At 37.7% G+C, this 27998-nt stretch overlaps 1 protein-coding gene across 2 annotated transcripts in view; it reads left to right on the top strand.

Moving 5' to 3' along the window:
- Window positions 1–27677, top strand: part of LOC109404941 (nuclear hormone receptor FTZ-F1) — a 560226-nt gene extending 532549 nt beyond the window's left edge. For both annotated transcript variants that reach the window (XM_029879077.2, XM_062853208.1), the window contains 4 exons: window positions 17208–17466; window positions 17624–17727; window positions 18303–18893; window positions 26646–27677. In XM_029879077.2, coding sequence (XP_029734937.1) covers window positions 17208–17466; window positions 17624–17727; window positions 18303–18449 — 510 coding nt within the window. In that variant the 3' untranslated portion in view covers window positions 18450–18893; window positions 26646–27677. The remainder of the gene's footprint in view (window positions 1–17207; window positions 17467–17623; window positions 17728–18302; window positions 18894–26645) is intronic.
- Window positions 27678–27998: the final 321 nt, after the last annotated feature.

Raw genomic sequence — 27998 nt, 5'->3', positions numbered from 1 at the left:
ATTACGGGTAGGGATTGGCCCTTCCCGGTGGGTTATAGGATTTGGATCTGGAAGGATTATTTCTTTCACGTTTCGACAAATCATGAAAAAGTTTCGGACGATTTATTTTGTCAATATTTCCGGAATGGCCACTTCCCTGGGGGCATATTCGGTTCAAGAAACTGTTTAATTACCTTATTCAAAGTTGTATATGGTTTACTGCAGTTTCAGTTTCTGTATTCTTGGCGTTTAATATGAGCAAATATCCAAAATGACTTATTTCTTGGGGGTCTTCGGCTTTCAGTCAAGGAAAAGCGTTGATTTTCTTATCTCATCGCCAACGTTTCGATCCAGATGTTGGGATCTTCTTCAGGGCTCGAAATGAATCAATTTGTCTGATCGTGTGTACATTTCTCTGTTCACGGACAATTAACCATGAGATATACACGGAATCAGACAAATTAATTCATTTCTAATCACGAAGAAGATCCCAACATCTGGATCGAACCGTTGGCAATGAGATAAAAAAAAATCAACGCTTTTCTTTGACTGAAAGTCGAAATTCACCGAGAAAAAGTCAACTTTTTAGTCGAACCTTTACAAGTATTTCCAAAATAACAACAGATTCAAAGTGAAATGCATTCATGTGTCATTTTCCTGCCGGCCTTGGCCCCAACGGAATCCGAAATAATTCCTCAACGGAGGGGTTGACTGTTTCCTTGTAGTGGTCCTCGAAAATTGCGATAAATTTGGAGTGAATGCCATTGACTTCGAAACAAAAAATCGAATGCTTTTGTTTTTTAATTCGAAAATCATCCAAAATAGACATTAGGTACGTGAAGGTTAGGGCCAACATTAAAGATTTTTTCTCAGAAAACGTTCTCAGGTCATCTTCAATCGCGTATAACCAGCGCTTTAGCAGCCGTCCTCGAAGTCAATAACCTCTATCTGATTTCCTGCTGAATCTTTCTTCCGACATTTGCACTAGGTGTCAATCCCACTGGAGTCTATTATATTTTCTTCGATTCACAATATTTGCTTCTTTGTACACTTGATACAACTTGGAATTCACACGTCTGATCCACATATCATTTTGTTAATTCTCACCTAGAATTATCCGCCGCGAATTGCGCTCAAAATCTCCGAAAACTTTTCCGTCTGTCTCCTGCAAAGTCCAGGCCTTGAAGTGGCCAACCGGGAGAATCTCGTTTGCGTTTGCAAGTTACGGGACATAGATGATTACGTATTCTGTAAAACGTTCTATTCGCAGCTGCAATACGCCTTTCTCATTTCAAGAGAAACGTTATTTTCACATGTCAAGGCGTGTCAATATACACAAGCTTTTCAACAACAAATTCTGAATAATCACTACCCCTGCACTAACATCATCACTTAGGCCTGCCTCTGTCTCTACCTGCAACCGTATACATAGTATTGGCCTATTTCATCGTCAAATCCTTCTTCAGAGGAGCAAAAGCCTAACAGATAAATATTGTCCGTAAAGTCGATGAGCATGTACGATCGTGTGATAATAGCAGGTACATACCATTCCTCTGCCGCGCGTTAAGGGTGTCAGTTGTCTGGCCGTTTCGTATACCTTGGAGAATGAGCTCGATTCCTGCTCCTGTCGGTGAAAACTTTTCGTCAAACGTCAAAATTCTCCACTGGACCACTGACTGGGTGCTTCGTGTGTTGTCTGTTTTCTCATGTTAGTGATCGTTCAGTCTGTGCAACCTCTGGTTGAGGACGATGTTGTATCTGTTTATAATCGCTCCTTCAAGTGCAATATTGAACAGTTAGTAGAACACATTGAAGCATCCAGCGTTGCGTGTATCAACCAAATTAGTTTCACCGGGAAAACGTGTTCTGCCATTATCTTCCACAGCTCATTTCTTTTTACTGATTCGTACGTTGCTTTGAACCAATGAACCGATAGTGAGCCAGCAAATTATACTCCAGAAATTTTTCTAGGATCATCCTCCGAGCAAAGATTTCATCCGTCACTGATCGGCCCGCACGAAAACCAGCCTGGTATTTGCTGACGAAAGACTTCCCAAGAGGTCTCAACTTGTTGAACAGAGCGCGCTAAATTAGAAGGATAATCCTGGGTAATATTCTAGTCCTGTAGCACTCTTTAGTTTGTGTCCATGGTACGACTTACGAAAGGACGGCCAATTGTGACGATGTTTCTTTCTGGTGAGATATAGTACTTTTAAGTTAAACGCCATTTGAAACTTTAAACAACTTTAGGCCTCCTGTGCGCTACTGCAACTAGAGCTAGAAGTTTCAGATATGCAAGTATGCAATTTGTTGGACATTTATATTACTTTGTTTGTTTACTATTTCAGTTGAGGTAGGTCACATCGGTAGCACGTAAGTAAACGATATCGTGTTACCTACTGTTTGGCGCTCATTAGGCACGGACTCGGTTGACTTTTAATGGAAATGGTAATATGTGTACAAACGTTCCTATTCCATTTTTTCTTTGACATTACAACTTCATTGAAATAAACCCTGCTTTTGAAAAGCTATTCTCTGTGCGCTTTTTTCACCAAGTTTACCTGTTGAGTACATCCTGCAGTTTTGAACTTATGTATTTCCAAAACTAGAACCTGAAACCAGTATCACAAAGCTGTGGAAAGCCTATGCTATTGAAACCATTCGAAAATATTTTGCTAAATCATAAAAGCAGAATTTACCCAATCCACGTACTCCACTAAAATACCAAAAAAAAACTCATCAAACTCCCAGATCAAGCACAATATGTAATGGAGCTCGCATTGAACTGAAAACCCGAATAAAAACCATAAAATTACAAATTACACTGACCAATGACCAAGCAATAAATACAACCCGCCCGCAAAGCTCTCAGAGTCTCGAGTTAACACACCACGATCATACCGACGACGACGGCGGCAGTGCACAGCGCACTGCTCCTCTCTCACACAATTTTTATTTTCAGCCGTGCCCACATCACCCCAGCCAGAATGAATGAACCACAGCAGAATGACGAGGGAAAATAAAAATAAGCACAAATAAAATAAAATAAAAACTGCATTACCCAGACCACTCTCAATTTCAATTGCTGACCTACTTGCCAAGTTGAGTCGAACGGCACAGCCGCAACCGCCGCATCGCCTCCTCAACCGCTTCTTCCCTGCTTCTGGTGGATGCAATCTGGTCGTGCGCAAACCCGGCTTAGTCCGGTCCGGTCCGGTCGGCAGGCATGCTCTTGACTTAAACCGCAAACACAGAACCAAAAGTGGAAATAAAAATCACATTGGCGACCGCCGCCCCTCGGACCCACGGGTCCGTAGTGGCGGCGGTGGTCCCCCAATCCAACAACGACTGCAAGAGCTCTGGTTGGTGTGTTCGAAGTCAAGTACCGTGATTTCGGGTGAAATTGATCAGTGGGGTGAAATTGACCGACGAGAGGGCTATTTTTATTTGTTAAAAATAACGCTTTAAACTCAAAACAATTTGTAAAAAATGTTCATCATCTGGATCAAGACTTATTGAATGGTGAGTTTACATGTTTTACAGCTAATTAACCACATATTTCTGTATAAAATTCGATATTTTCCGAAACTGCCTGTCAGGCGAACTTCAAAGACACTTTCAAACTTTTGTTACCGTAGCTGTATCGCAAAAGTAATGAATATTCGAATGAATGTTTCTAGCTGCCAAGTATTCGCTAAACCCGATTTAGTCATCAAAAGTTCTATAAATATTGAAAATTATGCATGGAATTGTGGTTTTTCGGAAGTTATAACATATTTAGTATGGAAATTGCATACTTCCAGGCGTTTTCTCAATATTTATTAAACTTCATACTTAAATAATTGAAAATTTAGTAAACTTGTAAAAATTTTTGCATAGCTTTTCGCATTTAAAGGTGGTGAATTCAGGAGGAAAAAATATTTTCAGCGCTTACAAACATATTTCACTGACTGATCAATTTCACCACGAAATTTAAATTTTTGATTTTTTATTTCAAATGATATTTTTGTAATAAAATTATTTGCAGTAGAATTTTTAACCTAGTTGACTGATGAAAACCGTGGTCGTACTTGTTTTAAAGCATTAATTTTAACCATATAGATAAGTAGATAAGTAAGTAAAGTGATCAATTTCACCCGGAATCACGGTACTTATACCTATCACCAACCAACCTCAAATGCTTGTAAGTATTGTTTGAGGGGTCCAACAAAGCGATGCTGCTGAATCCACCATCCAGACGAGCTTTGGCATACCTACACCATTGATTGGTTGGTGCGGCGTTTGCATACAGTAGTGGTACCAGTGATTCCCTAAGCGAATATTTCTCTGGAGGCTATTAGTGCCTATTAGTGCTATCATGCCTACTTTTCCCGATAAGAAAATTTCGTGGAATATGTTAAATGTGGAACATTATGTAGAAGTTGTAAGATCACTTGGAGAAAGGACAACCTTTGCCCAAAGATTCAAAAGTGGAAACAACGAGGATTGCATTGATCTTCCTAAGAGTATTCCCTAATTAAGCGAGTACTCATAGGCAGTAAGTGCAACAAAAGAGCTTTTTGTTAAAAATGAATTGTACTGCGGCAATGTCTAAGTGAACTTCGAGCACTGCTGCGGGAGCTGAAGAGAATGCTACAGACATCGCCATTTAGCCCGTCCTTTGAAATGGCCAAATTTTGATTGGATTGCTCTCACTTCGTCCTTTTGGCGCCACACAAGACATTCACAAACCAATATTGGCCGAAAAACAGTTGTTGTTCAAAGACTCCCCTTTGGGGGCATCTACAAACACTGAATTTCCTAATCGCTGCTTGACGCTTTGTCCTCGGCTTTGTCGAAAAGAGTTGTCGGTTTTTAAGCACTCGGTGATCCCAATTGGTAATCATTAAAAATATACCATGACAACACGAGATCTTACCATTTGAGAAACACTGATTTACACCAACAAAGCAACTGCTGCTGCGTGGTTCTGCCACAACAGAAGCAGAGACAAGCGTTCAAAGAGCGTGTTGCAAACATCGACCATATTTCTATATGTACAATGCCACCGCAATAAGTAATAAATGACAGACAAAACTGAGTTAATTTTGTTATTACTGTTGTTGCGCGTTTGTTTACAATTGGTCTCTGGCACTTTACTGAGGTGATTTCAGGTGATTTGTTCTTGTGTTTTCCTGAGTTGAGTTTGCTAGCGTCTACCAATTGTAGAAATCGAGGTTATCAAATCGGCGTGTCTGGAGTCACTCTGGAATTATGAGATCATTTCAACAGCTCTGCATGAGTTAGACAAAGAAATCAAAATATTATTGACTTCGCTGCTCATAGAACATCCTCGTGCCTTTCACACGATATTGGAGTGTAGAATCTGAGAATGATATTCTCAGTTAATTACTGTGGAAGTTCTCTACAACATGAAGCTGTGAAGTAGACGTTGTCCTAGTTGGGACGCTAGTATTTGAAGTAAAGTAAATAAAAAATACTCACCAACTCAGAAAGTAGCTTGGGAAGTATTCTGACTCAAGTACTGACTGCATCTTGCTCCAGCAAACGACGACAAATCTGTGTGTGAACGCAGCTCAGCATCAAAACAAGCCATGTCTCTTCATTCGCATCAATCTCAGCGTTGACCATGGCCCAGATTTCTGAGCGGCAACAACAACAACAACACCAACTGACGCTGACTCAATTTGAATACACTCGTCGGCGCACGATGACGACGCAACTGATGCTGGATAATGCTTTTAGGTGTTTGCGTTGCTCCTCCACACCTTCTGCGTCGTCATCAACGTCTTCGATTCGTCGTCATTTAGCTTGCATCCACCACGGATTAAAAGTACCTAGGGTAAACATTTTTCATCATAGTTATGCGCCAATTCTCGTCACATCAGAAGGAAAATACAGCTTATCATTAAAGATATTCAGACTTACCTTTGCGAATGCCTTATTAGATGGAAACAAAACGATGTAAACTATCGATAACCAGCCTCTGTAAACCAAAAAATTACAGTATTTTTTTTTTTAATTTCACTCCGCTTACGAGCTGACATTTTTTCTTGTTTTACGTACGACGAAGGCAACCTCACCACAACAGCAGCTAGCCGAATTAATCTTCATCATCGTTCAATTTTCACTTCGCCAGATTCACATGTTGGACCAACCTTCAAATCACTCTTCACAAATGCTCCGTGGCACTTCAATGTTGGTTTTCACTGATGCAGAATGCAGTAAAAGCTGTTCCATTAAATAAATCACTTTTATCCTTCGGTAAAATGTAAACAATAAATTGTCTTCGTGTACGTGGATTTTCTACGAAACATCGTATTTCACAATTACAGATAATTATTTGTTTCTTGCACTGTGATGGCGTATTTTATGATCTTGTTGACGAAAAACTAAATTAAATATTTGGGCAAGTATTTTGGTCATTATTTTAAAGATAAATCCATTTCAATTTAAGGTGAAACGGGACGCTGTGTTGTTTTTCTATTTTCCCTCTCTTTCTAACAATTTGCCTCGCGATTTTGAAGATGGTAATCTCGGTTTCTGTCATACTAAAGATGCTGAGAAACAATCTGCATATGCACTGCATGTGAGCATACACAACGATAGGTTTTTGTTGCAAAATATGAAGTAGAACCTGAGATTACCATCTTAGTAGCAACATAACAGATCAATGGCGGATATTTCCTCGACCGTCCCGTTTGCCATTAAAAGCTTTCTGCTCAATCGTACTTTAAACACATTATTTGATTTGGATTGCGAAGAATTTATCCCACTTTCCAAATATAAATCTACGGTCAAATCACAATGTTTAACCACAGTGTCACGTAGAAGGCGGGCCGGGAAATGTTTTTGCTCGAGTTAGACGTGGACTAGACGGAAACAGAATTCGAGGAACAATTATTCAATCTTATTTTTTGAGGAAATTTTAGTTCTTTCACAATATTTTTTACATGATAGGGAAGCTAATTTATAAGTTATTAACACTAGTTTACAGTATTTTTGAACTTGGTGAGCTGATGATCATTTTTAATGTAGAATCATGCCCTGAGCTCGAAAACTGAAAAAATACATTAGAGCGAAATTTGTTTCGACTTTCCATAAAAGGCTGTCGATTTGAAATCGATTTTTGTTCTATTTTTACATCTCTTTTTCCGTAACCAATACTCCGATTGAGCTGATTTTTTTCACTGTAACTGGTTTACATATAATATTTCAAATGTACCTTGAGAAAGATTTTTTTAAATTAGTTTTTCTTACTGAAATAAATACTAATCTTCATGATTTTTTGGAAATTTTGCTCAAATTTAAGGAGATTGGCCAATATAATTACCAATATCTCGAATCCCACTAATTTGATGCAAAAATTTTTTTCAGATGATCGAAACCTATTATATTCAGCAAAAATATTGAAAATTGAAAAACGCAATATATTTATATTTAGGAAACTGTTCTACTTAAAAAATTTTGAAGCGCGATCTTGATATCAGCATATAATTATGCATCGAACATTTTGGTGGTTGATAGGAGTTCACGACCTTCGTTTTATTTTGTAAACTAGTGTAATTGATAGCAAATTGGCCATGAGACATTAGGCGAGGTCCAAGAATAAACTCGATCATTATTGGCCGATGCTTAGTTAGACGGGAATTAGATAAAATATGTCTTATCATCGTCGTATCCAGCTCTGGGTTAGAACTTATTTCCAACCTTTGGCAAACTATGATCAGGGATGGGATCATTCATTTGCAATCACTTACATTCACTTGCTGTTAACTCGCTTCAGAAACATCGTAGCAAAAATCAATGTATGGAACACTTTTTCATTTTTGTTTTACCTGAAACTTTGTAGAACAATATACTAGCGTAGCATCAATAAATTAAGTCAACAGAAGGAATTACATTCACGCCGTGGAGAGTTGCCTTCACAGCTCACTCACGACTTTGGTATGCGTGTGCGACCCTAACGTAATTCGGCAAACTTTCACATAAAACTACAAGGCTAAATTCATCCATACAATGTTTTTTGATAGAATTCTTCTGAACTGAGATAATAGCAAGTGAATGTAGCTCTTTGCAAATGAATGATCCCATCCCTGACCACGATCACTTGTGAAAAGCCACCTGAAATGTTGCGGGAAGAAATCCTCGCGCTCCAGGAGGAATCGAACTCAAGACTTCTTACTCGCTAGACGTTTGTTGCTTATTCCTCTAAGCTACATTGCCACTAGACTGTTTTCCTCACCTGTTGGCGTAGAACTGAACTCGATTCCACTATGGCACATGGCTTGCTTCTTATACTACTTGTACTTTATACTAACAGAGAATGATAGAATACAATGAACCGAATATGGTCAAGCGAGTTTCTTCTTCTTCTTCTTTATGGCTCTACGTCCCCACTGGGACTTGGCCTGCCTCGCTTCAACTTAGTGTTCTTTGAGCACTTCCACAGTTATTAATTGAAGGGCTTTCTTAGCCTGCCATTGCATGAATTTGTACATTGTGTGGCAAGTACAATGATACACTATGCCCAGGGAGTCGCGAAAATTTTCCCAACTGGAACGGGAATCGAACCCGCCGTCTCCGGATTGGCGATCCATAGCCTTAACCACTAGGCTAACTGGAGACCCCCAGGCGAGTTTCACAGATATTTATTATTTAAAATTTCCTGCGGCATGTTATTTGGAATCAAGAACTCTTGAAATAGATTTTGTTTGAAATTATAAGCAGAAATCTTGAAGCAACTTCTGAAGTTATCCTTAGATACATCCCCCATTGAATTTTAACTAAATTTCTGAAAGCTCCTCGAGCAAAATTTCATGAGGAATCTCTGTCGATTGAGAAAAGCAGAGGAGATAAGAATCATGCAATTTCCTTTTAAAAAAATATGGTAGGTTGGTGTACAAAATGAAACTCGATTGGCTCGGTATCTGTTTTAGAAGGGCGTTTTGTTTGCAAATAGATACTATGATCTTGCGGTTCGACGATCTACAATGAACTGGCAGACCTGGCTATTCTATACTGGCTATATAATATGCACAGAGTACAGTTGGGGATACTAAGTAAGCTTTCGCTCACGCATAAGATAGATAGGTGATGCTGAGAGAGGCTGATAATTTTACTGAAAATCTAAAGCTTATGTGCAATTAGGGTGATTCAAAATTAATCCTTTTCTTAACAGTTGGTTTTCTGGAGAATTATGAGTGGAGGTCCTGGATGACTCAGTACATTTTCATGCATATTTAATCTCGAACAACAATTGAAAGTTCATTTAATTCTGGAAAAAATAAAAAAAAACTACCGTTAATGTAAAATGTTTTTCTGTTGTTTCATAATGGTTCTTAGAACCTCCTCTAACCTATTTAACTTATTGCCAGGGATATAATATTTCCCTAGTAGGCTAACGGTAGAATTTTGGAGTCCTAGGGGACATTAGTTTTAATTTCAGTAAAAATCAAACAGGCGTTACATTTAATAATCGATTTTGAATGCCTTCACTGCCCGTTAAAAATACCCACAGGGCCATTTCAGGCTGACAATTCCATGACAATAAATGATTTCTGAAGCATCCGTTTTTACTGTTTCGGACCCTCTTAAGTATATGTATATCTTGTACACCTGGCCTTTAAACTCGTTTCAAACGATTTTCAAAGAAACTGCAACTTGAATATGTTGGAGTATATTCTAATCACTTGATTGACAAATGCTGATTTGAAGAATATTGCGAATTTACCGCGCTAGAATGATAAAAGTTTTTGTTTACATTTTGATAACAGGTTTTCAACTTTATAATTGTACTACATTATATGGCTTTTTAGTCTTGAACAAAATAAAAATTCTGCTATTTTATCTTGTCCGACGTTTCGGTTCATTTGGGACCTTCTTCTGGGACTCTTAAAGATTATTTATTAAACCATTTAGAAATAAGTTAACAACTGCAAGTTTCCTCAGCACCACATTCGGGTCTGTCCATAAACTACGTAGACTCATGAGGGGGGACGGGGGGGGGTCTGGCCAAAGTCTACGCTCCAAACAAATTTCAAAAATTTTGTATGAACAAAAGTCTACTAGTGGGGAGGGGGGTGGTCTGAGATGACCGAAAAAAAGTCTACGTAGTTTATGGACAGCGCCTTCTCTTTTCGTAAACAAAGTGCGCCACTCGCATGGATGACAAGATTGACAAAAAAAAATTTCAAGGCAAATAAAGTAATTTTTAGTGAGGAAATGATTGCTGCTCATGTAGTGCCATATAATCATGTGAATGATTCTAAAATGTTTCGTCAAGTCCTCATTAAAACTATGAAAGTCGTGATAATACGACCAATAGGATACAAAATATAGGGGGGTCCAAATTATATTGATTACCCTAAGTACTCCAGTTAGCCTAGTGGTTATGGCTATGGATCGCCATTCCGGAGACGACGGGTTCGATTCCCGTTCCAGTCGGGAAAATTTTCTCGACTCCCTGGGCATAGTGTATCATTGTCCTTGCCTCACAATATACAAATTCATGCAATGGCAGGCAAAGAAAGCCCTTCAATTAATAACTGTGGAAATGCTCAAAGAACACTAAGTTGAAGAAAGGCAGGTCAAGCTCCAGTGGGAGCGTAGAGCCATAAAGAAGAAGAAGAACCCTAAGTACTCCATAAAAAAATTATTTATTGTAATCTTAATGAAGAATTTGTCAGATGTGCATGGTTCACGTAGTGAGTTCCATGTAAGCTTTTGTGTGGCAAAATAATCAGAATGAAGAAATTCAATCAATTGAACAACAAATGCCATGGATCCATTACCAGCTTTTCAGGCGAATCCTTTACCTAAAAGATCTCCAAACCTCCCACTCCGTAGTACTTATGCTGAGTCGGAGGCCCTCAGCTTAGTAAGTCCTAAATCAACATTTCCTCTCCATGGTTAAGCCGGTAACATTCATGCTTACGATATTCAATGTTTAAGATTGAACCAAAGTGAACTAGCACAGCCTTGTTCCTAAAAGCAGTCTGAACATGATTATCAATAGGAACATGAATGTTGTTGGTATCCAATCTATAAAGGGACCGTCTATAAATGACGTAGCACTTTAGAAGGGAGGGAGTAGTCCCTGAAATCGCTACGAACCATGTATTAGTTATGAAAAAATAGGCTAATTGGCCAAAAAAGATGCACCATTTGTGGTTGCTCTCAAAGTATACTGCCACTGCTCTAACGCTAACGCAGAATATTAGAATTAAAATTGAGTATTCGTTGAAGCGTCTGAAACAAATTTGGTTGGAAAATATCTCAAACGTAGCTTTAAAAGACTATCTGTAAAAATTATTTTAAAATTGTTTATAATATCTAGAAATATTGGGGAGAATTCAGATCAAATGTATATAAAATAATTTGGATCCATTTCAAGGAAAGTTTTTTTGTTGGTAGAATTTCAGACTGACTGTAATTGTAATTCTGTAATACTTGCCGAATTCTTGAAATACTCGCTGGGGGTCTGTTCCATGGGCACTACTTTCTCAATTGCTAACTGAGAGTTTCCTCTACCAATGATCATTTTGTTTGTGCATATTAGGTGGCAAGCACGAAGATATTCTATGTGCATAAACAGACACCAAGGAATTTCCATTACGAAAATCTTCTGAATCGACCGCAAATTTAACCCGTTACCTTAAGCACCGTCATGCTGAAAACCCGCGCGTTAACTGCTGTATGGATCCTATAAAAAATGATCTGGATTCACTTGGGTAAATGATGTGGTTCATGCGATCCCTGTAAGAATCAAAACACTTATTTTCATGACCGACATTATAAATGCATGGCGATCCTGAAGGTGACGAACCAACAATTGATTTCGTGTAATTGCAAAAAAAAAACAATGACTAAAACTTCACTAACACTTTGGAACTTTTAGTAGAACATTTATACTTGAATCGCTAGTTAAAAATTAAAAAAAAAACACATTTCACTATTGCAAAAGAAAAACTAAAAAATGAAACTTTTAAAGATGAACTAGAAAAGGACGATCAAATTCCTTGTAATTCCACTATTTTGTTTATATTCGGATAGATAGGCCTATATCGTCTGCGACTTACAGACTCCTTCAGTGTCGAGTGTCGAGTCTAGTCTAGTCTAGTCCAGTCTAGACATACACAACCATTCATTGAAAGAATCCTGGAAAATAATAGAATCGACTACGTTATTAATGCTTGCAGTACATCGAAAATGCATTACAAGCATTAAAGCGGCTAGGCCTACTGTGCAGCGTTTTTAATTACACAATAAACCCATTAAACGGGGACATCTCGTACCAACCGCACAGTTTTATATAGAAAGCTAACTAGATATGTGAAAAATGGAACACCGGTATTTAGTCCGTGTCCTGGCGCTAATGCCTAGGCTTAAGCGCCTAAACTCGCTCTCTGAAACGGAAAACACTACTGATCTCTCATAATTGCATGGTCAAGTTTAATGAACAAAATATTATAAGAACTTCAATAAAAATCAGAAAGATCTCACCCGATTCAACCGATAATCAAATCCAACATTCTTTAAGTTTTCTCAACGATTCATCCTTCAATCCCAGCTCAAAACAAATTGACCCAACGTGGTGCTGTCATGCGTTTGCTTTCCCCTCCGTCGCTCCTCATCACTGGGCATCGCTAGACCATGCGTCAGAAATTCACTTTATTACTATTCATTTTTCTTCACAAAACTCCGTTTTCCGTTGTGATCTACAGATTCCACCAAAACTACGGCAAACATACTCGAATCTATGCCGAAATGCGTAGATCCAACAGCGGAATCAAGCCGATTCAAGCGAAAAAAAAAACACGCGAACCTAACGCCTCTGTCAAACCACGTGACCCCTTCAGTGTCGAATGTCGAGTATCGAAAAGCTTGTTAAAAGCTTGCTGGAATCGACCGCATCTGTCAAGAAAAGTTTTCGGCTGTGCCTCTGGGCGTTGCATACTAGTCCGTTGTACAGGGGATAGACAAAATGATCGGGACAAGCAAAATTTTCACTTTTCAAAAAATGTTCAACTAGCTGTAACTTTTCGGAAAGTGCATCAAATATTCTCAAATTTTTACTGTGAGTGCATCAACTATTTGTGCATCAGTGGTTCAAATTTGAAAAAGATCGGGCCATTCTCCACGAAGTTATAAAGATTCTTGAAAAAGGTAAAATTATCCGATAGCCAACTTTGAGCTGTTATATCTCCGGATTCAATGAACCGATTGAAATGAAATTTTGACCATTCAAGACTTATACAATGAACTCTGGAAAACATTTGACTTAACTTGAAATTTTTGACAAGAGACAAAATTATAGCGATTTTAATTTTTTCGCGATTTTTTAGTAAATTGGTCCATTTTTAATACGCATTCTAAAACTTTTTCAATTTATTGGTGGCTATGCTGTTACTTTCCTTCAAAACACATTTATATATTAGTCAATTAGAGGGAAATTAAATGAACTATAATTTGCATCTTAAATTTTGAAACGATGTTGATATTTTGGATAATTTGGTGTTTTATTAGAAAAATAATCTTATCGTTATAATTTTCTTCCGTGTTGAAAATATTAAGTTAAGTCAATGGTTTTTCATAGCTCATTATATAAGTCATAAATGGACAAAATTTCATTTAAATCGGTTCATTGAATCCGGAGATATAACAGCTCAAAGTTGGCTATCAGATAATTTTACCTTTTTCAAGAATCTTTATAACTTCGTAGAGAATGGCCCGATCTTTTCTAATTTTGGACCACTGATGGACATCTAGTTGAGGAACTTCCAGTAAAAATTTGAGAATATTTGATGCACTTTTCGAAAAGTTACAGCTAGTTGAACACTTTTTGAAAAGTGAACATTTTGCCTGTCCCGATCATTTTGTCTATCCCCTGTATAATGTCGTGCATCCTTCAAAGAACAAATAAACACTTCTTTTGCTTTATTTATTAATGCAGCTGTAAAAGTTACAAAACTATGTAAATCTTAACACTAAATTAAATAACAATTTTCAATTAAAGTACAAATTCAATTATTTTCACACAACTGTTTTTAAATTCTTTATAATATCGTGAGAAATTTCTTTCTAATTTCAAAGCGCTTTAAACTGAGTTATACCGGAATAGAAAAATTGTCTCAAAGCAAGCTCTATTCGTGGTCTTGAAACGTAAAAATTTCCTCTTGACCCTGTTTCTTGCAATTCAATTAGGCGAGTATTCGAGTTCACCATATTGTTTTTAATGTTAAATACAAGTAGCAGACAGTTATATTTGTGTAGTAAATGTATTGGGAGAATCTCTGGTGGATACAAGCTGGCACTGGGGAACAAAACAAGAGTTTTTTTGTAAATAAATTCAACTGCTCTATTCTGGAGAACTTTGAAACATTTAAATGAGATGCTTCAGCTGATCCCCAAATCGTACTCATGTAAGATAAATGTGGTAATATGAAAGCATTGTATAACTGCCAACAACTACGAATATTGAAGCAATTTCTAACCTTCCTTAAAGCAATTTCTTCCTAACTTTAAGCATTGAACGTGTCCGTTTCTTAAAAAGAAACTAATAAGCACTATTTGTTTTGTTTTTTTTTTATTTTTGTATTTTTTTTTTTGTTGGGAGTGAGCCTTGATAACAAAAAGCACCGAAACAATCCGTGCTTGAATCGTCTGTTTTTGGAATAGGCTGAACATGAGTACTCATACCCTACTTAACGCTTTATGTTGAAAAGCGCTGGTCAAAAAAGAGCAAATTTTGCTTCGTTCGGGAAAAATCGCTTCACTTTTCAAGCACTGCCAAGGAAAGATCGAGGGATCATTTAGTTGCCTAAATATGTGAGCATTTGGAGCTGCAAGGGTTCCTTATATCTGCAGATTGAATGTTACTTTTACTTGCAATCATAGTTACAATGATTCGGTTATCAAAATAACTTAAATAATATGGAGAATATATTTTAACCCAGAAATGTAACTCATTTCATAGAAAAATATTAAGTATAGACTTTTCTTGATTCATCGACTGTATTGTTTACTATCAAATATGGTTTGGAATGCAGTCTCTCAAATCAAAAGCAGCATTACGCCGAAACGTCGGAAAATAGATAATCTCTGTTTCCTTCGATTTGAACCATATTACGTAGACTTTTCTGTACAAGAATGGATCAAGATATTCAGAAACTCCAATTCCGAAACCAAACTGAAAGTTATTTATTCGTTTTAGTAGGAATGCATGACTCCACTTAATGTTACACATATAAATTATTTTTTTTAGTATTTTTGAGGTCATTATTTAGTCACTGCTTGGTCGCTTTTTTGGGTATGTTTTCTCGATGAAGTCACTATTATTTTACCACCCGATACCCGCCCGGATAGCAGAATATTATAATAACTTCTGAAGTTATCCATAGAGACATCTCTTACTAAATTTATGGTAGAATTTTTAGAAGATTTTTCATGAGGGTTCCCAGGCCCGGATTAAGGATTGTGGGGGCCCGGGGCCCGAGCGGATGCGGAGGCCCCTTGGTGAAGGACCTAAACAAAATTTCGTCGTTTTCAAACAGTATTTGAGCAATATGAAACGAAAAGTTGGTGTGTAATAACCAAAAAAGGTCTTTGTGGGGGCCCCTAAAATGTGGGGGCCCGGGGCCCGGGCCCCCCCGGCCCCCCCGTACATCCGGCCCTGAGGGTTCCCTGTATGTAAAAAGGGAGTAGCGAAGCGATTTCTAGCGCAGATGTGTAAAAAGCTGGCAGAGTTTCTAACAGACTCTGAATAGATATGTCTAGTAACGTAAAGAATCGACTGGAAAATTGTTTCGATTTTCTGCGAGAGCCAGTAGATATGTCTAGTGTGACTCCAGAATGACTTTCAGATTGTTCATTAAAAGCAGGTGTTCGTAAGTTATGTAACCCAAAGACCAGAGGAGGATTTGGTAATCGTCTAAACACCAAAAAGGCTTTATATTGGTTTAATCATGATTCTAGAGATCTTCTCGGATCTATTTCCAAGCATACAAGAGTTCTTAATGGAATCTAGGAAAGAGTTTTTGAGAAAATTTTCGGTGAAACCCAGGTGATAATTTTTGGGAGACTATAAAGATCTTTTTCAATACATTTTTGCAGGACTTACTAGATATGTTTATGAGCAAAGCGGTGAGTTTTCTGTAATTTATTTCAATTATTCTGCAAAATGTCTGATGAAATATTAGTTAAGCCTTCTGAAATAATATTGGTGAAATTCGTCAAGAGATGTTTGTTGTGTTTGCTACTGGAAACCATGAGAAAAATCGTGAGTGTAGTTATAGAAGAAGTCCTAAGCAAATATTTATGAACTTTAGAAAAAATCGAAAAAAAAAATTGAGATAGATTTGCTGACTTACTTAGATTTTGTTGCCAAATTTTGGAAGATTTTTTATTTGCAAATCTTTCAAGAAACTTCGCCTAAAACTGATTTCAAAGTAATGCCTTCAATTAATCCTTCCTGTGCAAAAGGGCTAAAAATACCCAGATAACAGATTAGAAATAGTGTTTTTTTATTGACTGATTTTAAATTTCTGTGGATTATTCTCCGTGTATTTGAACTTTTTTTTTATCGAATTTTCCCTGAAACAATCCCAATAGTTATTAGTTTTTGGTTTAACCATTACTATTTCCTTCGGCTTTTTTGTGGCTGATTACAATAATTCAACAACATGGCGATCGTGAACGAAATTGATCTATGAAAATTACCCACCCTAATATCGATAAGACTCAAACGATTGAACCTTAACATTTAGTAGTTTTGACAAATCCAGCTTTTGCTATGTTGGATTAAGCGTGTGGTTATTTTGATTGTAGAAGTATGATATGTTGTCTGTCAATATTGGTCTCGACCAGTAGTGCCCAAAAAATGATGTTTAAGTACATTTTTAAATAAATAGAAACAATCAATGAAATGTTTGTTGTGTTGTCATTTGTTCCCTGAGTCGATTCAAATTTTTGAAAAGCTTTAAGTAACTGCTCAACATGTAAACCAGAATAATGTTGTCATCAACTTCTGATCTAGTTTCAGTTACCTAAAGTAGAAAATGAAGCTGTAGTGTAGAGTATCAATATAGCAACAGGAGATTCCCAGCAATGTAGTATGAAGTTATGGCTTCCAAGTTCTTGGACTTCTCGCAGCAAATGCTTCTCGACTTCTGTCAATTGCCTATTTTATTTAATTCCAAATATATATACTAATTCCCCACAACCCCCAGGTGGACGACCAGATGAAGCTGCTGCAGAACAGCTGGTCCGACATGCTCGTGCTGGACCACATACACCAGCGGTTACACAACGGGCTGCCGGACGAAACCACCCTGCACAACGGGCAGAAGTTTGATCTCTTAGGTTTAGGACTGCTGGGCGTGCCGAGCCTGGCCGAGCACTTCAACGAGCTGCAGAACAAGCTGCAGGAGCTCAAGTTCGACGTCGGCGACTACATCTGCATGAAATTCCTGTTACTGCTGAACCCTGGTAAGGAACACTCTCTGGTGGGGATGGGGATGATGACGGTGTATGACCAGGCCTGGTATAACCTGAACGTTGTTGGGTTTTTCGAGGGGGGTGATTTTGGAGGTCGGGAGGGCTGTCATAATGGTACTCTCGGTTGACTGTTTTTTTCTCTCTCCAGTAGAGGTACGGGGGATCACGAACCGGAAAACGGTGGTCGAAGGCTATGAGAACGTGCAAGCAGCGCTGCTGGATTACACCCTCACCTGTTATCCGTCGGTGCCTGTAAGTATTCGAAGCGTCTCAAGCAAACGAAAGAGACCAGATACACTTCGACCCCTCTTTACGTCCATAATAGGGGGGGGGGGGGGGGGTCTACTACCAAAAACATACAAGTACGCATGCAAATGATCATTGTCCAGGTCAAACCTTGGAGTATTGAGCAAGAACTCTCATGTGTAGTACTATGCGAAATAATATGTCTCCAGATGGCAACACTGATCGTTCTACATGAACGAACCTATTGGAGTATAGCTTCAAGAAAACTATATTGCTTCTGTTTCTGGAGCTTCGTGTGAGAAGGGCCTATATAGCCACAGCTGTACAGGCGTAGTTACATATTCAGCGTGACCATGCTGAGGGTTTCGAATCCCGGTCGATTTAGGAACTTTTCGTAATGGAAACGTTTTTGACTTCCTTGAGCATAAAGTATCTTCGTTTTTTGTCACACGATATACAGTAAATGAACGTAAAGAGAGGTTTGAGTGTATTGGAACTTAGCGGTAAGAGTGTTTGATCGCGATCTTTCAACGCCATAATAACCCATTTTTCTCGCACTTTCCTTCACCCCCACCTCGCAGGATAAGTTTAGTAAGTTGCTCAGTATTATTCCGGAAATCCACGCGATGGCCACCCGTGGCGAGGAGCACCTGTACATTAAGCACTGTGCCGGCAGTGCGCCTTCCCAGACGCTACTGATGGAGATGCTGCACGCCAAGCGGAAATGAAGTCATCGCCATCGTCATCGCGTCGTCGTTAGAGCGTTGTAGTAGTCGTATAGTGAGAGAGCCACAAAAAAAAGCAAGAAGAGGGGAAACAAATTGTGATCGCGCCATGGGCGTGGGACGGGACTTGGGTGGGGGCAACAGCAACAGCAACAAGTTTAAAAGCGAAGACACCAACCCCGGTACTCCCTGGACCCGGAAGCAGCAGTAGGCGGTAGGCAGTAGTAGGAAGATCAACGTGTGTGCACGCGGTGGGAAGCGAAGTGAAGCAAAGCGGAAGCCGATCCAGCGGAAATGTGTTCTTTTCTTCGTTTCTTCAGATAAATTGTGTACTTTTCCTTTAAGTTGCATCGAGCCAAGCGAAGCGCGATCCGTTATTTGCTTTTGTTGTTAAACTACTTTGTAATAATTTAACACGTTAAACTAGGCGTCCATTTTGAGCGAAAGGTAAGTGTGATTAGTTTTTTTTCTCTTCGATTTATGCTTGGGATTTCAGATTCTTTGAAATACAGGTTTTTTTTTAAATTTTCAATTATGTGTATTTTAACTACTGCTAATTCTACACTTGAGAAACAGAATTGGCAGTGAAAATCTAAAGAATTCGCTTGACGGGGGGAGAAGCACAATCGTTTCAGATTGCCCGTGATAACGAGTTAGAGCAACATTATAATTGAATGTGTGTTTCCCATGCTTATTGCCGGTAATTCGTTGACACACCGAGTAATTCGGCTCGGAAACACTCTTGTCAAGGACTAATTTAAGCCGAGACGACAGGTGCTATTGAGGATGGAATGGGTGGGTGTCTCGCTAGTTTTCGATGTGCATTTGTAGTTCTTTTTTTCTACAGTTTACAGTCTTCAGTGTTACTACTGGATCTTGATTCGAATGCTTGGGTGGAATGATTTGATCTCTCAAACCCAGTCAGCGTAGTTATGAAATTGATAGAAAAAAAAGGAGTCTCCATGGTGTGGGCCCAAAGTCAGTTTGGCTTTCTATCCCACATAATCTTTACATGCTCTGTGGCTTAGTTGGCTAAGGTCCCAGTCTATCGAATACGGAGACGTGGGTTCTAATTGCAAAAGAACGCTTTTTTCACTATTAAATATGAAATTTTCATCTCTCAATTTCCAAATTCTAGAAGGGAAACTTGAGAAGACATAGAGTGTGGATTTCTTTTCCATAGATTCACGTAGGATTCCCATTGGCGAAGAAAAAGGGGATGGCGCAGCTAAATTTCTTTAAATTTTTGTTCAACGACTAAAATGTTCCAGAAAAAAAACTAATTACACATAATTATTTTGGATTTCCCATTTTGGATTTGGATTCCTTGAAGAATTCTTCCAGGATTTTCACTCATATCTTGAAAAATTCAACAACAAATTCATCAAAACATTTCTCCTGAAGTATCTCCAGAATTTCTTTCAGGGATTGCTACAGAAATTTTTCCTGGGATTTCCTTAGAAACTGCTAAAGAGTGGCCTTTGGAAATCTCTTCAAAGATTTCCGCGGAAATTCTTCCAGATTTTTTTTTCCGAAATTCCGCCGAGTTTTTTGTTGGAGTTATTTCTAGAATTCCTCCAGAAATTTCTCCTGAAATTCCTTCAGGCATGCCTTCAGAAATATCATAGGTAATTTCTTAAGGTATTCATTCCCCCAGAAATTATTTGAGAAATTTCCCAAGAGATTACTTCAGAAATTGCTCTAGGGATTTTTGCCCTTCCAGAAATGTTAACGAATTTCTTATAAGAGTTCTTTATTCCTGGACAAATCCACTCTATTGAAGGATTTTCTTTAAAAATCCTTTGGGAATCTGAAAAACCACTTGAGAATTTCTGAAGATATTTCCAATAGAACCCTTGGAGACATATTCTCGAGGAAGGCTCTGAAGACGTTCGTGAAGGAATACTTGCACTGGTATATTTTCTGAAAAAATCGCAGGTTAAAAAATACTTCTGAGCGCGGAGAAGAACCAACCTAGGACTGAACATCTCAATAATTAAGAAATATACTACTGCTTGATTTTTGGAGAATGTTATGAAGGATTCCCTGGACAATCTTCTGATTCTTTCAGAAGGATTTTCTAACAGACTCCCTGAATGATTGTTTCAATTAATCCCAGTCGAAGTTTCAAAAGAAAGTCCTGAAAAACTACCTTTACGAATTTTTAGAGAAATGTCTGAAGAAATTGTTAAGGGCATATCTGAAGAAAACCTGAATAAATTGCTTGAAGAATCCCTAGAAGAATTTTTGAAAGAATCCTTGAAAGATTATATAAATTAGTACCGAGAGTAATTTCTGAAGATATCTTTAGTGCAATTTTAGAAGGAATCCATGGAAAATATTCTAAAGGAATCTCAGTAAAAATTTCCGAAAAAATCCTTGAAAGGAATCCCTGTAAGAATTTTTGAAGGAATTTTTGGAAGATGTTCTAAATCGAAAGAAATCCTTCGCGAAATGTATGAAGAAATTCTGAGGTTTTAATTTTCTGAAAGAAATCACTAAAGTAATTTTTGATGGAATCCGTGGATTATTTTCTGAAAGAATCTCACAAGATCTCACCAATGTTTCGTCCAGCGGTTGAGTAAGGCCCCACGTTGTGTACTTATTCCCCCGGGGATGGAATGACGACGAACTACTTCTTACTGCTTCAAGTTTTATTGCGCACCACAGAGAGGCAGTGCTCCTGCTCTGTGGTGGTACGATTCTTACAACTAACTACATGGAGAGTGAAAAATCATGGATCAATTTCTGAGGAATCTTATAGGAATCTAGGAAACTGTCTGAAGCAATCCATGGATGGTTTAAATAAAGGATTCCTGGAGAACTTTCCGAAGAAATCCGTGTGAGGCTTTCTGAAAAACATCCCTGAAGGATTTTCTGAAACAAATGAAAGGATTTATAAAAGAGTTCTTTATTTTTTTGTTCTGTTCAGTTGAATTGATCAATGACTTTATATTTTCCAAAGAAAATCCTGGAAGAATTTTTAAAGAAAAAAAAATAATTCTTAACCCTCTAATACCCAATCCCGCCTTTAGACGGGGTATAGTTTGAACATTTTTGTAATTTTTGTTTCGTGGAAAATCATTTTTTTTATATTTGTGGCTGTTATTTAGGACTGTTCTGTATATCTTAAAATTGTTTTTGGTGTTTTTTAAAGCGTATTTACATTTTTTTTAAATCATTGGAAAAATGATTGTTTTGTCACCTTTCAGAAGTCATTGTTTATTTTGTATTGAATCGCTACAATTAACATATTTTAAATTTTTCCCAAATCATTCTATCTTTGTTTGATAGTTTAAGGGGATCGAATACACTCTAAGATTATTTTCCTTAAAATTACACGGAAATAAAATTTTCTGTGAAAAAAATTTAAAATAATAATATTTCAACAATAATCATAAAATCTCAAAATGTTTTCATCTCAAAAAATCCGTTTCCCAAATTAGCTTCCAGGAAAAATATAAAAGTGTGGGGATGTTCAAAAATAAAAATTAGAAAAATCAAAAACTGAAATTCACGAAATCGAGAATTAAAAAGAATCATCTTCCAAAACATGTTTAAATCGATTTTAGATGACGAAAAATGATATTTAGATCAAAATCAAAAATTAGGGTATTAGAGGGTTAAAGTAATTTTCAGGGACATTTCACAAGGAATCCCTGGCAGATTTTTAAAGATTTCATGGTAGACTTCCTAATGGAATCACTGGGGAAATATCCGAAAAAAAAACAATGGAGAATTGATGATGATGAACCTGGGCTTGTTAGGGGAATATCTGTAAGTAAAAAGAAAATCGTGTTAAGTACTGTTCCTTTGAATTCCACTAAGAATTTGCATCCTTTGACAGATACGTATTTTGACCTCAACTGTAAGGTAGTCTTCATTGTCTTGTACTTGACTCGACTGTGAGGGAATGGAGAATTATTTTTCAGAAATCCATGAATGATTTTCTAAATGAATACTCCGTAAAAGTTCTGGAAGGATCTTTCGAAAAATTTCAGAAGAAATTCCTTAAAAGTTTCCGATAAAATTCATGTTGGAATTTCTGGAGCAATCCTCCAACATTTTCAAAAATAATCTTTTAAGACTTTTCTGCAGGAATATCTAATGAATTTTCCTTATCTAATCTAATCTAAAATGCTAGAAAAACCTCCCAAAGTTTTCAAAAAGATTTCTCAAAGATTTGCTTCTATTACTTTTTCTCAGAGTTCTCCGAATATTTTCTCAAGGATTCCTTCCGAAGCTCCTCCAAGAATTCGTGCCACTTTTTTTTTCAGGAAATTGTTCCAAATTACTTCCAGAGATTTTTCTTCAATGTATTCCTCAGATTCCTCTCGAAACTCTTCCTGGTATTTCTCCGAAGGTGCCTTCCAGAAATTTTCCTGAGACTCATCCAAGGATTTCTTCCAAAATGTTGTCTTGGTTTTTTTTTCCTGGAATTATTTCTCAGATTTCACCTGAAATTTTAACAAGGATTTCTCGCAGAATTCCACAGAGCATTCCTTTCGAAACATTTGCAAAGATTTCTTTCGGAGTTTTTTAGTGGTTTCTCTTGGAAGTTTCCCAGGGGCACTTCGCGGAGTTATTTCATAAATTCACCCTGGGATTCATCAAAGGAATATTCCAGTGATTAAATATTCCTCCAGGATTTGTCCAGGTTCTTTCCGAATGCATTTGTATTTCCCAGAATTCTCAATAGTATTTGTCCTAAAATTTACCTGGAATGATTTTTGGAATTTCTCCATAAATTCGTGCAGGGATTCCTCCAGAAAAACTCTTTCAGAGGCTTTTCCAAAAATTATTCCAATGATTCCTTGTAGAATTCCCTTTGGTATTTCTTCCGGAATTATCCCATGGATTCCTCCAGGTTTTGTTTTCATGTATTATTCCCGAATTTTTTGCAATAATTGCTCCCAGAATTCTTAAGAAGATTTGTCCCCGAATTTATCCTACGATTCTATCCGGAATTATTTCCGTAGAAATTCCTGCAGGGATTCCTCCAGAATTTTTTTTTTTAAGAAAATCTCCCGTAAATCTCACAAGGATTTCTCACAGATTCAATGTTGGGAATCTTCGCGGAATTCTTTCTGAGATTCCTCCCGATATTTGTCGAGGGATTTCTCCCGAAATTCCTCCAAGGAATCCTTCCGAAAGTTTTCTAGGAAATTATTTCGAATTTTCTTCTCAGATAACTCTCGAAATTGTTCCTGAGATTTATTTCTAAAATCCTTCAGAAACCCATCCCGAATTTTTTCTTGGATTTATTTCTGAGTTTGAATTTGGAATTTCGGATTCTCTCGGAATGCCACTAAGGATTCCTTGCGAAAAACAGGCAGCCATTTTTTTTTTCATGGATTTCTTCCACAACGTCCTGGAATTCTTTTAGAGATTTTTCCCGAAGCTCTACCGGCTGTTCGAGAAATTCTTCCTGAGTTCCGCTCTTGAATTCCCCCCTGGTATTGCTGCAGATATTCTTCCTTTTTCAGAGATTCTTCCCAAATTTCTAGCATCAATTGCTACCAAAATTTTTGAAGAAAACCTCCTGAAACATTCAGTAGAGTTTCTCACAGAATTTATCCATGAATTCTTCCCGGAATTCTTTCTGGAATTCCTGCCGAAAATTTGCCGAATAATTCTAGAGATTTCAACCGAAATTCTTCCAAGGAATCGTCTCGGAATTCTTCTAGAATATCTTTCCGTATTCCATCCTTGTACTCCTTTCGAAATTCTTTTTGAGATTTTTCCAAAGATTCCTTCCAGAAATCTTTGAGGAAGTCTCGGAATTCTACTAAAGATTTCAACCGAAATTGCCCTGAGATTCTTTCTGAGAGTTGTCCAGGATTTTTCCAAGGATTCCTCCCATAATTTAGCTGAGCATTTTTTTGCGATTTTGTGAACTTTCTCCAATGATTTAATCCAAAGCTTTCTCTTAGAAATCTTCTAAAATCCCTTCTGGTATTCTCGCTGCTACTCCTTCCAGGATTCTTTCAGGGATTCCTCCTTTAAATAAACTGGTGATTCTTCCAGGAGTTCTCCTAGGCATTTTTCCCGAATAACTAAAGTTACACGCTTTTTCCGGATATTCAAACTAAAATCCTTCCTGAGATTTTCCTGAAATTCTTTCAATATTTTTTTCCAGGAATTCTTTGCTGCATACTTCCAGAGATTCCATCCGGAATTCTTCCGTAATCCTTGCTCGGATTTCTCTCAAAATTATTCCTAAGGTTTCCCGACAGATTGCTCCCAGAAATATTTTAGAAAATCGAGAAGTTCTTCTAAAGATTTCGACCGGAATCTTCCTGGGACTTTACCCAAATTAATTTCTCCATTTTCTTCTGATTTTTCTCCAAGGATTATTCCATAATTCATCGGAGGAATTCTTTAGAATTTGTAGATTTTTTCAAAGATTTCTCTCGGAATTCTCCTAGGATTTTTCCAAAAATTTATTGTAGAGTTCTCCCTGATTTTCCATCCGGAATTATTTCAAGGTTTACTTCTTTAGTTATTTGTATGATTTTTACAGAAATTCTCACAGGTTATATTTCCGTATAACTAATATTGATTTTTCTGAAATTGTTTCATCAAGAATTTTTTTTGAGTATCCGAGAGACAAATCTGAAATTCTTGAAAGTGGCATTTTTGTTGAATTATTAATTTTCTTGAGTAATTCCTTGAGATCAAAAGTTTCTTTAAGAAATTCCACGAGAAATTATTCTGAAAATCTCAGAATTCATTAAAAAATTTGTGCTTTAATTTCGAACATTGTTTTTGAGTATTTATCAAAATAATACGCAATACGCCTGAGAATTTTGGATAAAATGTCAAGAGGATCTCGTCGTTCATTTTGTTATCGCTTACTGTTTTAACAGCTGTTTGAAAAACTAGTGGATGACATAGATGAGTTAATAGTATTTATGGAAAATAAACATTACTAGCTAACACTTAAGTGAAACTTTTAAAGCAATTTCGTAGAATTATCCCTAAACCGGAATATTGTTTCAGCCAGGTACAAATTCAGAATACTCGTACAAGCACAAAGTACGCTAAGATTTGTTTGACGAAATATCTGGAAAAGTTCCTGGAAGAAACGGACGACTACGTCAAGCTCTAGTGCGTACAGCATCAAGAGTATTAAGACTACCTGCGGTGAAGCTAGCTCTACTGGACATACTGAAGAGCAGCGAACCCGTAGGTATTCAACATGGTGGCTCCAGGGAGGATCCAGGACTCCGTTCAGATTTACGAGTGATGAGGCAATCACTCGTGATCCATCAGCGGACGGTAACGGTTCAGTCGCTCTGCTACATTGTTGGGTTGCAGAGAGTCGTCATGCCTTCTCGTCGGTAGAATGAACAGGGCTTCTCGCTGTTGTACTTCTCGGTACTTCTGTCCTTCTGACTTCTTCTTCAGCAAGAAATAAAACTTCGAAAAGCCGTCGATGATGATTAGAAAATATCGTTTCCAAACTACGTCCGATGGGGGATGTGGGACGTCCGATTACACGAGACCCAGGGACGACTTCAACGAGTCCAAGGCTTGACTTCGTTTCGTATCGGCAGGTCAGGAACGCAAAGATGCAAGATGCTGTCCTGTCTCTGTGTAGATTTTCCTGTTTTACCTGACATCGCTTCCTTCTCGGTGTCCCATTGATATTGGCGGCAATTCTTCTTAAATTGGCCACCTTCTCAGGATGAGAATTTCCTCCAGTTACTGTCCGGCATGCATCAGTTTACTGAACAGCTCGAAGATGTGCTCAGCCATATCCTCCCCTTCCGAGAAACGTTTGTCGTAGATTCGCTTCAGCAGCGAGACCTTCGACGTGAGACTGACCTTCTGGTGGTGGTTCTGAAGCGTCGATCAGGCGGTTTTCGAAGTCCGAACCAACAAATGTTGGTTGTTCTCGATCAGCAACCTGATTCTCACACTGTATCTACTTCCGTTTCCGGTTTACCAATCTGGGCCCATAACCTGTAATCTTGCAAGTAATAAAGGTTAAGTTCATGTATACAATGACCGGTTAAAATATTTAGAAAAACTAGTATTGGGGTGAACATTCTATGAAAATTAAAGTTTTCTTCATGTAGTTTATTCATAAAGTTATTTCAAAGAATCTACCATGCGAGCATATTGATCTTTCTCTCGTATTTAACAGTTTAACGTTGCTATTTATCCATACTTAATAAAATCCTCCAATTCTAGGTGTGAATAGTCCCCAACCTGAAGCGCAAAGTTCAAGAGACAGAAAACAAAAATCCGTACCATAACTCGTAACACGTAACGGAGCAGCCTCCGTCAGCAGGCGTACAGCCAACGGGTCTGTATGCGATTGAACCACTTTTTAAAAAGTGCACCACCTATTACCAGCACACAGTTGACACACAATATGACGTTACCATTTCATCTCAGCGATTAAAATTTTAATTCCTTACATTACAACAACTGTGTGAGAAACTACCAGCGAACCGCGCGTATAATAGTGAAAGCAAACAAAGAAAAAATCAGCTCGTACCCAATTGTCACCATAGTCGAAGGCAGTCCTTGCAAACCGAAACAAAAACAAACACTGAAAGTAATTCACCCGACGAATCTAAGCGCGCGAATGCATCACAAATCAAACTTTATCTGAACCAGAAACGGACAACAAACTGTAGCCGCAGGCCGATCGCAACTTCCGCGTGACCCTGTCAAGGGACATGTTTATAACCTTCAAATCAAATAGAATATGTATACCGAATGGAAATGAAAATCCAAACCGCAAACAAAAGAGAAAAAACGTAAAACAAAGGATCTAAAACTAAGTGTTCAATAAATGTTAATTCACGCTGTTAACGAATTCTCCTTAAACAACAAAAACCAACAAGAGCGAAACAAATAACTCTTTTTTCTCGTGTAAGAATCATCTAATTTAATTTAATCTTTCTGTTTTCGGAACGTTAGTGCAATATTTAAGGCCACCAATTCAGCAAAACAACCAACCCGCAGCAATCCATGTCATCTCATGTCAGAGTCATCTCACTACACCATCACCACCCAAAGAACAAAATCCGAATCAAAGGTATCCTCGGAATCCAATCCAAGCGCGAGTTTTGCACCTCCTTTTTGCTCGATTATCGTTCCTCTTTGTCCTTACACACTGTAACTTAATAAAAATAGAGATCACCTCCACCGGCAGCGCGAGACAGCACCACCACCTGTGCGCTTCACGCATTAAGTAAGTAACAAACAGAAAAACAGATAAATATTGCCGTTATTGAAAAAAAAAAACTACAAAGAAAACCTACAGAAATATTTAAACTAGAGAAACGAAACATCCGAATCACACAAGTTGTTGAAATAAATCTAAAAAATCATTAACAGCGCAAATGAAAACAGTAAAACCCAAAATACAACCGTATACTGAATGTTACCAATTTACACACACACTCACGCGTCAGTCGATACCTAAACGTAAACAAAACAGAACAGAAAAAAACAAACCTAGAAGTCAAAAAATAAAAATGTCTAATACAGAAATGTAACACGCAAATCCATTTGATTGTGTGTTACCACGAT

Source organism: Aedes albopictus, chromosome 2, assembly GCF_035046485.1.
Source record: "Aedes albopictus strain Foshan chromosome 2, AalbF5, whole genome shotgun sequence".
Classification (NCBI taxonomy): Eukaryota; Metazoa; Arthropoda; class Insecta; order Diptera; family Culicidae; genus Aedes; species Aedes albopictus.
This window is presented reverse-complemented; position numbering and strand designations above follow the sequence as displayed.